The sequence below is a fragment of the Dermochelys coriacea genome, chromosome 1 (assembly GCF_009764565.3).
Source record: "Dermochelys coriacea isolate rDerCor1 chromosome 1, rDerCor1.pri.v4, whole genome shotgun sequence".
In the NCBI taxonomy this organism is placed as follows: domain Eukaryota; kingdom Metazoa; phylum Chordata; order Testudines; family Dermochelyidae; genus Dermochelys; species Dermochelys coriacea.
In genome coordinates this window covers 194,982,324-194,996,097 of record NC_050068.2, presented here as the reverse complement: position 1 = coordinate 194,996,097, position 13,774 = coordinate 194,982,324, and the positions used below count along the sequence as shown (strand labels likewise).

The 13,774-nt window shown below is 38.4% G+C and overlaps 1 protein-coding gene across 3 annotated transcripts in view; it reads right to left on the bottom strand.

Annotated features, from left to right (window-relative positions):
• Nucleotides 1-13,774, bottom strand: part of CBLB (Cbl proto-oncogene B) — a 192,433-nt gene that overhangs the window by 13,392 nt on the left and 165,267 nt on the right. For all 3 annotated transcript variants that reach the window (XM_038408986.2, XM_038408994.2, XM_043510868.1), the window contains exons 14-17: nucleotides 10,541-10,681; nucleotides 6,091-6,179; nucleotides 5,848-5,979; nucleotides 4,254-4,394 (exon numbers count right to left, since the gene is read on the bottom strand). In XM_038408986.2, coding sequence (XP_038264914.1) covers nucleotides 4,254-4,394; nucleotides 5,848-5,979; nucleotides 6,091-6,179; nucleotides 10,541-10,681 — 503 coding nt within the window. The remainder of the gene's footprint in view (nucleotides 1-4,253; nucleotides 4,395-5,847; nucleotides 5,980-6,090; nucleotides 6,180-10,540; nucleotides 10,682-13,774) is intronic.

Sequence of the window (13,774 nt, the reverse complement as noted above, 5' to 3'; positions counted from 1 at the left end):
CACACACATACACACTCGCATTCATGCAGTGGGGATGTAACTATGCCTAACGATAACCAGGGGAGGGTGGTTAACTTAATACAGTCTCCCTCCCCAACACATATTAAAGAAACTAGTGATAAGGGTAAGTAAGTTTTGTGTCTGTCTTTGCCAATTACTGAAGACAGATTAAAAAGTCAAAGCAGAAGATTAGAACATTCTCTCTTCTCCATTTTTAGGCCCTTATTGAAGACAGTACTCCAGCAAGTGCTTAACTTTAAGCAATGCTTAAGAGCTGTCCTGAACAGGTTGCTTTCCTCAACTGAGTCTTCAATCCGTTTACCACAATGGATGTAGAGGAAATATATATATTTTTTGTGGTGATCAGGTCCTGACCGTACACTCACTAGATCTGTTGCATGGCTGTGAAATCACCTGAAGGCTTGTACTGTCACCAATCATAATATGCCTTTGGAAATCAGTGTCTAAAGAAATATTCAAAAAAAAGAATGAAACAGCAATCCACACAAGCGTGCGTCTCCATGTAGTCAAAGGCACTTATAAGATTAATGAACAGTGACAGTTCAGATCATATCTAATATGTACATATGGAAAATAAGTGACCATAAAATGTACTTTCCAGATTTTATGTAAACATTTATAAATTATATTAAATTATTATGTTATTTCCAAATAATTTTCCACATAACCTTGTAAATTGCAGATAAATTAATGTTATCTTCAGTACTCCATTTTAGAGTAATTTCTGTCCCTGCAATTCACAAGCATGAAACTTGGATTCTTGTAACCTGCAAAGTCATCCATATCCAGTGGCTTATTTGACAAGATGGATGGTGAATTGAACTGTGTCAAGAAAAGTACAGAGTACTAGCACATTACTCAACTTTCAAATCTTGACAGATAGCAGATAACGTCAGAAAGTGTCACTTGGGTTCATCTAATTACTCTCAGGTTCTTGTACTGTAACACATTTACTTGAAGCTTTTAGGTGAGGGGTATTTTTTTAAATGAACGTGCCATTTCAGAAGAGTAGTTATGAGACAAACACTTCCTGCATTTTTATGCTTTGTTATTTTTTGCTATATGTTATGGTGGGTTAAACCTGTCATATTTCATTACGTGATTGATACATCTCCTTGCAATAGTGTGATGTGAACTGAAAAATGTAAACATGATTTCTAAATGTTTCAGATTTTTTTTGCCTTGTTTTTTGCTGAGCAAAAGGAATACAGCATTTAAATAAACAGAAAAAGTGCCACAAAACTATTTGTAGCATTCAGTCTGTAGAGCTGTTAGAGGTATTGAAAATACTATTCTATTTGATGGTTTGGTAGACCCTGTAAATAACTTTGTGCTAAAGCATGTCAACACTTCTAGAGCCACATATCTTTCAACGTGGTATTTCATAGAGAAACATTTAAATATCCAAATACATACATGACTTTTGGATTGACCCTTACAGTGATAGACTGGGGCATGAACTATCTTTTTGTTGTGTTTGTACAGCACGTAGCACAACAGGGTCCTAGTCTATGCCTGGGGCCCCTAGGCACTACTGCAGTACAAATAAACGACAACACAATAATCACTGATACCAAGATTTTCAAAAATGTGTTATCTTAGGCTCCTAATTCATAGAATCATAGAATATCAGGGTTGGAAGGGACCCCAGAAGGTCATCTAGTCCAACCCCCTGCTCAAAGCAGGACCAAGTCCCAGTTAAATTCAATATTTAGGCACCTAAATTGACACTGGGTACAACGGGATCTGCTGTGAGGTCAGTTTTGAAAAATCAGGTCTGTTTAAGTGCCTGGATTTAGAAGTCTAATTTTGCTACCTATGTTTGAAAACGTTGGCTCATTAACTACCATCCCTGGGAGACAAACAACCTACAGAATATCATTCCATAAAAAAACCAAAACCCAAAAACATTTCAAAACCCAGTTCAGGTTGCTAAGTGACAACGTCCTTTACATATGACAACAGTAACAAAACCTGAGCCAGAGGTTCCCCAACTCACCCGCCTTTGGAGATTCATGTCCTAGGCATGCCTCCCATTAGCACAGGGGAAGGAGAATCTGGATAGTGCTAAGTTTAAAGCCTGCACAGGGGTCGGGGGGGGTGTTACAAAATCTCCACGTGACCAGCACGTGTCGGGAGAAGGCTCATGTGCCCCACTTGAAATCCTGCTGCCAGGAGCGGCACTAGTGCATGTGTGAGGCGGCTCTGTCCTCTCCCTGTGTGCCCATGTGCATGCTGGGGGCAAAGACATGCATGTGGTAGTGCTGCCACCATTTTGACTCCCAGCATAGCCAGAGGGTGGGGGGAGGGGGAGGGTATGCGTGCGCATATGTGTGAGAGAGACCATGTGCGTGGAGAAAGGGAGGTGAGTTTGCATGAGGATCTGCTGCTCCTGTGGGAGCTGGCCAGCACCAGGTCCTTTGGTCCCTGCTGAAAACTTCATCGCACCCCCTCCAGGAAGGGCACACCCCACAGTTTGAAAAATAATGACCTAAACACTAAATATAAGGAATGAATAGTTAAGGACATAATAAACCTTACACTGTCCACATAATGAACAAGCTATTGTAAAGGAATCCACATTTAACACAACACAATCACCTCAACTCTGATCCATGGATTCTTATTGTGTATTCTATTTTATCATCTTGATTTTGGAATTTAACTATTTTTTTTTAAAATGATGCAGTTAAGTGGGAAATATTATCCAATTTTTAAAGTGTCAAATTTTCAATAAAGTATTTCTATAATTGCTGTTCCTGGAGAATAACGTTGTGTCTAATGTAATTTAAAAGGAAAAGTACATAAGACTGTTGATTTATGGTAAAAATTATGCACTTATATCGACTTGCCGTTGAAGCAGAACAATATGTATTATTAATGTGGACACAACATATTTCTTTTTCAAACAGATTTTTCATTGCGTTTATATTTTGGGATTACCAGTAAAAGAACAGTATTCTGTATCAGAGCTAAAGGTGTGGGGTTGTGTTAAAAATAAAATAAAGTTTAACTAATTATCTATCTTGAAAGGATGGCATAGATGGGGTCCAACAGAACCTCTTAATTTGTGAACCTATTAGACAAGAGAGGGACAACCAAAAACCTCTCTGACAGGAAAGAAAACCATCTTTCAGGATCATTTCTGCCACCCACTAGCATCACTGCTAATTTATCTGGCGCCTCAGCCAGCTTGCTCTCAATCTAACAACCAATGTCATCCATGTGCTGGGAAAGGAAAAAGACTACACACCAGCAGGGTGTGATGAAAACAAGACAGAATTGCCTGTCAACTGCATACTACTGACACCAGTGCCCAAAATGCCTTACTGTATCCCTCAGGAGCTTCAAATACCTGCTGAAAGAAGATACGTGACAATACAGAGCCTTGCAGATCACTGCAAAACAGAATCCTCAGGGTAGGCAGATAATTGGCCAGAAACATCCTCTGAAACCTCCCAAAGAAGAGAATCCCTCAACAGCTATAGTATGTACCCCAGTCCACAAGTAAGTCCACAATCATTTTGGGAGCAATCTACATCAGAGGCAGCAAACAGAACCAAGCTAATCAGCATGGAGACCCAACCACTGTACGTTAACAGGAGGATATCAATCAAGACAGCAGCACAGTTTCTGTGCCATATGCAGGCTGAAAACTGGACTGAAAGAGAGACAATGATTTGGGGATATGAATTTCATGAACAATGGGATGAACTGCAGTTCCTTGCAATCAGGGGGTTTTACAATTTATATAGTTTAGAAGTAAAATTTGACAGTAACTGTTCTATCAAAAATATGTTGTTGTTCTTTGCCCTTCTTTTCTAGTGTTGTCCCCAGTCAAAAAGAAGACTAAATTGTATATTATATTGTCCTAAAGAAATTAATACTCTGTGGTGATATGACAAATGATGCATACTGGCAATACAGAACCCAATGGAAAACTTGGCACTTCAAAATAACTGTTCCTATTAGAAAAAATATTACTTACCAAAATGTCATGTCTAGTATGAAAACATTGATTTTATCTATTACAAGGGGAAAAGAAAAGTAGAGACTATTTTATATTCTCTGAGATGTTTCATCTCTATAGTTTTAAAAACTAATCTCTCCAGCTTTTAGACAGTTAGAAATACCTTTGCCCATAGCTAACAGACAATGACAACTTTATCAGCTCAGATAAGCTTCTGCTGTAAATGAAAATAGTTAAAAACTTTGTTTGCTTGGGGACTTACCTGAAGGAGGAAGGAACAGTTCATGTCCTGAAGAGGGTCTGCTTCCTGAGCCCAGAGGTTTGGAATGCTCAGTGAGGCTGTGCCGAGCGGGAGGTGGTGGTGGAGGAAGTGACGGTGGTGAGTTGTCAAACGTATCTTCGCCTGCATTTGAACAGCAAAACTTCATTAAGAACAGTACAAAAAAAAAAAAAGAGTGAAGCTTAAAATTGATTTTCCATGGCTGCTAACAGAGGCTTTCACTCCTCGGGTTTTCTAGAAGTTCAGTGACTCCAATAATGAAATTTTAAGACTGGCTCTTATTATGCACAACTGAATGCTTTACAACATGCTGTGAATGACCTTTTAGTGTACTCAGTTTTGAGGGGGGGTTTTTTTTGGAAAAAGGTTTACTCTAGGTTGTAAAATAATCAGCGTCTTGGTGGCCAGTCTCCCGATGTTGCACCCGAGTGAAATAAAAGAGCACACTGAAAAGTACTGTAGGATGATCGCTATGTACCAGATTGCATGGGGGGGAGAATGTGCAGACCATGCTGGAGTTGATATATACTGTGTGTCACCTTACATAGGGATAAGCAGATCTGGCCCAAGAAGCCAAGAAGTGCAGTCCTGGGGATTCATGGGAGACTTCACCCTCTACATTATGAGAGAGGAGCAGACAGGTGTAGTTCAGGGCTGTCAAACAGTGCAATTCCCACCTCTCCCTTATGCTGCTCTCTATTACTGCGCTATGTAATTGGAGTGTGAGCTAATACACCTCATAATACATAGTGGGTTAGCATGCCTAGTGGAGCCAACACTTCACAACTGAGCTATGGGTAGGCTACAGAGGGTGGCAGAGGGAAAGCATAAGACCCCCAGTATGGCTGAGAGGGTGGCTTGGTTAGTGTCTGCTGAACTGGAGAAGTTGAGGGGCTCTAGGAGAGGGAACCAGGGACTAGGACTGGGAAGGGCAACGTTTGATGATTCTGGGCACTGACAGTACTCTGCGTTAAACATTAATCTCTTGATATAAAGGAAACAAACTCCAGATTTATTATCTCCAATGGTGCTATTAGTCACTCCCTTTTATATGATAAAATGAAAACTCAAATTAACACACAAAAAGTCAGGCCCCCCACCCTCCCCCAAATTTAGAGAACTTGAAATTTGACTAATTCCAATATTAAGTGACTAAAAACTGATTTTTAGGGTAAAAGGTTTCTCTACTGTTTATCATCAGAAGATGAATTTAAAACTGCCTTTGCATCTGTTTCTGGCATGACACTAAATCCTGAAACTACCACAGTAAACTTTCCCATTTTGCAGGGAACAGGTGTAGCACCTTCTATGACATGATCAGTCTTCACCAACTGACTAATGTTGGGATTTGGATGTTAATGTGTAAAGGTGAAAGAGCTCAGTGCCTGGACTGAGACAGGCACTGACTGCAGATCACAGCACAATTACACTCACTTGTTTTCTTCAAATAATCTAGCTCATTTGAAACTCTTAATAAACCTATGAATTTATTTTATTTTGTTTTGCAATAAGCTTGGTATTTGGTTGATCTTAACTATGTTAACCATTAAATATTTAACAGCAGAAGGTCGGCTACCTAAAGGGGGCACCAGAAGATCATAATCGGAGGGCGTCCTGTTGAGCAAAGAGCTGTGTTTTGGGTTGTCTCTGGAAGGAGGCCGTGCAGGCGGTAAAGATACTGGAGCAGTGGATGCATCAAAGGCATCTCCTGAATAACAAAGCAACAAGAAGTGAATGCTTTCTTATTGCACCTCTAAATGTGTCAGACTGGTTTTCTTCTAGAGTTAAAAACAAATAAATAAAAATAAAAAAAACATACCTAACTCCGGGGTTTTGGATTTCTTCATCTCTGAAGTAGCATTGTGTGTTCCATTCATTATACCAGCACACTGACCATTCTCGCACACCCTCAAAGCAGAGATCAAAGAAAGAAATCAACCAACCACCCAAGTTTTATCTCCCAAATCACAAAATGAACGCTATAGCACAACATAGATTACATCAAACCAAACAGAAGAATGCAAGTTATAAAAACTTTTTAAACACTCCTAATGGTTTTCACTTTCAAAGCATGTTAAACACAGTAACAGATTAATCCTCACAACAGCCTTCTGAGAAATTACACTATTCTGCTGATGGGGAAATTGAGCCACAGAAATTAAGTAATTTATGCAACCCTCCATTGCAAGATAATGGAAGAGCTGATATTAGACTTTAGGAGTTCCTCACTCTCAACCCAAAGCTCAGTCTACTAGAATATGCTACTTCTCCATACTGTTAAGTTACATATTAAATTTATCCTTATTATATTACTGAAATCAAACAGTAAATACACTGGACATAAAATCCTTTAAACAAGAACAAACCCATGGAAACAGTGCATGTCCATAATATTCCTAGTCGAACTCTTAAAATGAAAGAATTAATTAACTCTGCCCAAAACAATTTAGAGGGTCTCCAGTAGATCCTCTGTTGTCAAAAAAGTGGTGTATTGCTTTGTCTTTTATATTCAATTTTATCTTTTCCTCCAAAGGGAAACAAATTTTTCTGTAAAAAGAAGCCTAAGAGTCAAATTGGATGCTAAAACTTCCCAGAACTAGCAATCCTGCTGATTCAGGCAGTAAAGAAAGCTACGAAAAAACCTGGCATAAAAATACAAATTATCCTTAGTGGATAATATATGATAGCTCTGCTAAAAGGCTCAGGATACAAACAGGAAACTAAAGTCACCCAATAGTGAATTATGTGCTATTTTAACAAGTGTTAAAAAACAACTGAGGAATGGAGGCACCTCAACTCTATGACAAGAACTGCAACATTTGTATAGGTTGGAAGGATCAAAATAAGCTTCTTCAGTTGGAGGAAGACTATAGGTCACATTACATACACCATTCTCACAAATCATTGACCCTTTCAAGCTAGAAAGATCTAGAGTTTCACCATTAGCAGGAATGTAAATAAATCTATACATGCTGGCCATATGGAAGGGATGGATGAATAACGCGTGTGCAATTATTTAAAGCATATAAACAGGAAAGAGGAAATGGAATTGTGTGTGGTCCCAGGAGCTATAAATAGGAATAAATGAAAAGAAAATAAAGAATAATTATTTTCCTGACTAGCTGAAGAAAAACCTTCCTATTGGTGAGACCTATTATACTGTGGAACAGTCTTCCAATGGAAGTGGAGGAAGAAACATTGCTTGAGTCCTTTGAAGCTAGACTGATTAAGTTACCTAAAAATATACGATAGGGAATAATCCACCCTTGACTCCTTATCAAGGAAAAAACAAGACAAGACACTTCTAGCCCTATTTTATAAGTCTACTCTCCATATTCCATAAGTTGACTAGCCCTAGATGACAAAGTGCCCTAACACAACTCCCTGCCAATGAGGAAGTCTTCAGTGTGACCAGGCACTAGAAATACAAAGTAAGCAAGTATTAAATATTCTACATCCCAGCTACTTTGTTTCCTCTTTAAGGAAATACTTTTTGGAGAAACATTGTAAACAGAATGATACAATTGTGTTATATTAGTAGGGTCTGTTCTACTGAGACACTCGTCTTTTCTCTCCTTTCCTTTCCATAACACAGACAAATCTGGGAATAAAATAAAGTCAGCTACAAAACAAATCAATTGACTAACAATCTAGACAGAAAACTACAATGCAATCCATTTGGTATATTATAATATGACTTTTGGAAGTGTACTATAATACTAATACATGGGCACAAAGTCTTAAATTAAATATGTATTCATTAAGCGCAGAATAGGATGCTGGAATTCAATAGCCATGAACTACATGACATCCACAATAACAACTGCAGTCTCTTTGTCTCCTTTAAAGTATCTGGACTCAATCCAGAATTTTAATGAAGTCACCCCACGATTATTTTGGTCCCTTATGAAGTCCTTGTCACAGCCAGAAAACTAGACACTCTCATGAAGCAGCCAGCCAGAGTGTAAAAACTCCAATTTAACTTCAAAATGGAGAGGCCAATAAGCATACTCATGCCTACCAAACATTTGTGATGTGTTTTGAAGGTGACAACGGGAATTTGGTATAACTCTTTCAGCATATGCATATTACAAGTAAAATGTATGCTAGTTAAACAGCTGAATAAATTCACATTTATGAAAAATGCATTGAAAAAAGCTCTTAATAGAGCTTGCTGAAAAACAACAGGTGAGAAGGAACGCCAACAATTTTTTTATTAAAACAAAAAAAATTTAATTTTTCTAATTTTTGTGAAAAAAATGAAATTTTCAGACACTGACAAACAAAGATTTCAGTTTTTGTGTTTTCAACAGCAACAAAAATTAAAGGAAGAGTGATTTTCCACAAAAATTGTCATTTCTACAAAATAAGCCTTTTTTTGTGAAAAACCTTTTTTGAATGAAAAATATTGCCTAGCTCCAGCTCCTAAGTATATGCTGTTGGTCGGAATCAAGGTTGTTTGTGAAAAGTATAATTTTAAATGTTTACACTTCAGGACTGACATTAGCTAACAGCAGAAAATTAATGTAACATCTGGAATATTTATATAAATTCATTCAATAGATCATTTCTGTACTCTCTAAAAAGTGTCACAGGTTTTTATTTTAGGCCTCACTTTCTTGTTATATATGTAATTTGTACAAGGGTTATTATATGAAATCATTGTAGCAACTTCAACTAACAATTAAGGACGTTTTCTGTGTGGGATGTCCTGGATTAGTGCTAGGCTAGCACTGTTGGTCTAAAGGACCCATGACCAGCTGAAGGTAATCTCTCTTATGGATCAACAAGGCTAAAAACAAATGGCCAGATGGAATGGTGGGAAAGTCAGCTTTGAAATCTATAACTGTGATGGTCTGCGAAATACTGAACAAGATTCTCAGCCACACTCCACTCCTTTTGTGCCACACAGGAGGTACCAAGGGAGTGGAAACTTCCTATAATTCTTTATCTGGGGACTTCCCCTAGTGTAGGAGTCCTAAGCAGTTGTAGAGCCAGTGGAATTTATTCCTACACAGCACTCTCCTTCTTTCCTGCATGTTCATGTTTCATCCATTCATATAGGCAACTCATCTCTCTACTACATGGCTGACTTGGTGGAGAGGTTCCCAAGTGGGACAAACAAAAAAGCCCCTGATAAATAGGCCCATAAATGTAAAGTCTTAAAATCCTGTCTGTCCCATAAAGTCAATTCTATTCAGTAACACTGAATATCTATTAAAAAAAAATCAAAACATCTTTCCCCAGAAGAATAGGAGGGAGTTTAAGGTTACATGACTAGAAAACACTCAAAGACCAGTCGAACATTCACATCTTTGCACAGAAGGTCATGTCAGCATTTCTGTTAATAACAATAGCCTATATTTCCAAGAATTTATAACTTTGACAGAAGCAGTAATCAGAAAGTGACCTTTTCACCACACTGGGCTAAATCTCTTGTATTAAACATGTGTAAAATCAGACCTTAATTGGTTAAGTATGGAATGAGGAGAATGTTGAGTTTTATTGCATTGACATCACATTCTGAAAGGAAAAAAAGTCCTAATGAATTTTAAGCTGCAGAAGAGTCAGAACTTAGTAGATCAATAACTGATTTTAAGAAAGTACTTTTGAGCTACAAGACTACTAGTAAGTGGTCCCTTCTGATATTTCAGCCTTCCTCCTGATTATTATCTTCATTCCGCACACTCAGATTAGCTTTATGAGTCAGGGACCAAAAGGTTTGCCATGAGCCACACAGCCTTCAGCTGCAATGTCTCTTGAGTCCAAATCTCCTTGCCACAACCCTTTAATGATTCAGAGACTGACAGTTCACAGATATTATTTTAAGATATATTTAAAGTGAAAGAGATATTAAGCCTGAATGAAAAATGTTTTCTTCCTGTGAAACACAAAGGAAGGTCTTCTGTGAAATGGGTTCTAAAAGTTTAAAGAAATTGTTATAACTCTGGTACACACAAAGCAAGGAGAGAGTGAAACCATGGGAAGTACTGCTGTATTTTGATAGTCGCAGTGTATTGATTCAAATGTGTTCTGCATTTTGTTACTTAAATTCTGAACCACAGAGTTTAATGGCTTCTATTCTCCTTCAACTCCACAAGGGGAATAAAAGGGCATCAATAACCCAAGCATGAAAAGATTAGACTTTAGAAGGCAGGCAGCTTCACCGTGATTATAACCAATTAGATTTTAGAAAACCTGTGAAAAGTTCATTCTGAAATGATTTTATTCTCCTCTCCAAAGCAGTGCAATGCTGCAAACTACCTTACCTAGTATGAAGTTTTATATTATGACAGTGAGGTGGATGGGAGCTCAGGGATACAGGATGGGATGAAGGAATCTTGTACTCTTCTTCTTCTACATGTTCCCTTGATTTCTCAGCAAGGGAATTTGTTACAGGAATGACACACCTAAGAGAGGGGAAAAAAACAAAAACATGCCCAGCATCAGTTTAACTGTTGAAGAGAACCATGCTTGATCCAACACTAAAGAAAACAATTTCTCGTAAATGTCACCAGTTTATAATACAGTAAGACAGAGAGATTTCCTGTCAGACTAAACAAAATTATGAGATTGTTTTCCCTTTCCCATATCACCCATTCTTAAGACTGTAGAGTGGAGCAGTTGGTAAACCTTGGACAGCCAGAGAGCTACTTTGTTATCAAATGGAGTAGCAGAGAGCCATGCAGACTTAAATAGATTTAGAATACAAAACATCCATGTAAGAAGCTTAACCTGATTATATTTATCAAAGGAGCTAAATGAAGGTTACAGTAAGGCAACAGTATTTTGAGGGGATCAACAAGAGAGCTGACATTCACCGTATGCTGCCTGTTTTGTGAAGTCTGATTCTAGCAACGACTCTGCCCCATCACAGATTTGTCTGTGTTTTTTAGATTTAGTTTTTGAATAGTCATTTTATCTTCCTAGACAACTGCCCTCATTGTTACTAGGATGTGGTGAATTCTTAGAACCACAGAATAGAATAACTGAATATCAGTGTTGGAAGGGACCTCAGGAGGTCATCTAGTCCAACCCCCTGCTCAAAGAAGGACCAATCCCCAATTTTTGCCACAGATCCCTAAATGGCCCCCCCAAGGATTGAACTCACAACCCTGGGTTTAGCAGGCCAATACTCAAACCACTGAGCTATCCCTCCCCTCCATAGAATTCTAGTAGTCTATGAAGATGTCATTTGTAGTTGACGAGCTACAGGTTGGAAATCAGTGCTGGTGTGTGGCCTGACTTACAAGATTTGGCTGCAAACTTTCCCAGAATTCAGGTTATGATTCAAGCCTCTCTCGCTTACTGAAGCAACAGAGAAACCTGCTTTTTCTGATCAGACTGAACATGTGCTACACTGGAGTTAACAATAAAAATACGGGCACTTCTAGGACCCTGTCCCTTTCATCTGTCACTCGCCTATAGTGATACAGGGGGCCCCGACCCCAGCAAACCCAATTAAGTCATACTGAATTGTGGAGGAGGAGCACAGAAGTACTTTCTGGGGAGAGCACACTGCTTGTACTCTGCAAAGCCCAGCTCAATGGAATCTCCTTTTACACTCAGGTGGAGGGGATTGGATCCGGCAGGAATAAGCAGGAACACTGGCAGTGGGTCCGTAGCCACACAAATCCAACAAGTCCCCTGCTAAAGGAAAGGAATAAACACAACCAAAGCAATTGCTATTGCAATGCTGGAGGTCGCAAGAGCCGTCAAATATTACCATTGCACAGTCTGGGAAAGGTTTCCTCCCATACACACTCAGTCCCATGTCCTTCTACTCGGCCTTGGTAACAAGTATGGGATTGGCTTTAAAAATACAAAAATGGAAGAAAGTACTCTAATCATAAACGGAGTATAAACAAAATTATACACAAAATGTAATTCCTCAGCTAGCAGCGACACGTGGAAAGTGCCACTATGAAAAGAAAAAACCTCTACAAATAAGGCTGATATTCAGTCCTTTGATCTTGATAAGTGATGACTAGACAAGTTCCACCTCTAGCGAACAATTTCGTTTTACTCTCTACTCATTGTTCTCCAGTCCTTACTGTAAACCTATGTTTATAATGATTACATTCCACATCTAATAAAAAAATTCACAAAACACCCTCAGTAGGAAATGGTAAAGCTTTCTTATGGTTGTCATTTACTTCCAACCTTAAATGAAATGGTCATAGACAATGTTTGAGTCTTAAACTAATTGAATAATAATGGTAAGGAGTGAACTGCCTTAAAATAATCTGGATAACAGGTTATGAAATATCATGCAGTCAATAATGGGTGCACTGCTCATTCTGAGAAGGTGCACAATTGATTTAAGAGACCTAGAACAAATGCGCATATGGTCCTGACCATTTTTATGCATTATATCACTTACATGGACAATAGATTTGAGATTTTATAGACCTTCAAGCCACAATGACAGGCACATGTTTAATGGGGTACTGCGGGAGGGCTGAGAGTCACAGAGAGACTTGAATTTGAAAGGGGAGTGGGCTTCATTTCTAGTCCTCTGGTCCAGCTGCTTTTGTCAGGGGAATAGAGCTGAATGGAACTCCCTATCAAGTCATGCCTGTCTTTCTGTTTTCACCAAAAAAACCCAAAAACCAAAACAAAAAGTATTGAAGCATCTGGCACAGTGCATTTGTACTTGATGGAAAGTGGTTTTTTTTATCGTTTATACTAAATAGTGCCACATGACTACCAAACTCCAGATGCTACTTTAAAAGGGTAAGTGTGGCCACTATAGATCTAGCAAATCACGCGTCTGCAAAAACGGAGAGAGAAAGCAAAAGGATTGCTGCACTAGAATGACATATGTGCTGCATTTGCTAAATATATTCAAAGTCTGGAGCTCCTTAGTTCTTTGAAACCTCTCAGATATCCTTTCCTGAAATCATTAATATTCTTTTGACTTTAAAAAAAACAAGCTGTGAATGGCAGGAATCCAATTTATTTTGTGAACACACAATAACCAAGGGCAGCTCTCTACTGAAAAACAGAAGAAGATTTATGGAACTAAGTTCTATAGCTGTCTGTACTGTAGTTTTCAACCATCTTCTGTAGAGGGCACAAAAGGCCTTTTGTAAATATAGCAGTTCAGGCTGAAATGACTTTTTCCAATCTTTGATTTAAATATTCCTAGTTAAAACTGACAAGATGTTTGTGTCACTGCTCTGTGCCCACCACATAAGGGATGGAAAAATGTAACAGAAGGACGAGGAAAGGTCAGAATCCATAGAGAAGAAGTTCTGAGAGAAGTCCTCTTGTGCAGGTCTTTGATTTGTGGATCAGTAGGTACTGCTACCTTGCAGCTCAAGTTCCTCTGAAGACTATTTTATTACTTTTTAACCTTTAAAGTCATTCTAAGTTAAACTCTTGCAACACCATGGTTTGAAAAAAGATGTCCAATGCTGACCAGTATAGAAATAGTTTGCTATTCTTTGTTTTATGAGATCATATTGGACTTCTGGTTTATACTCCACATACTATAAATT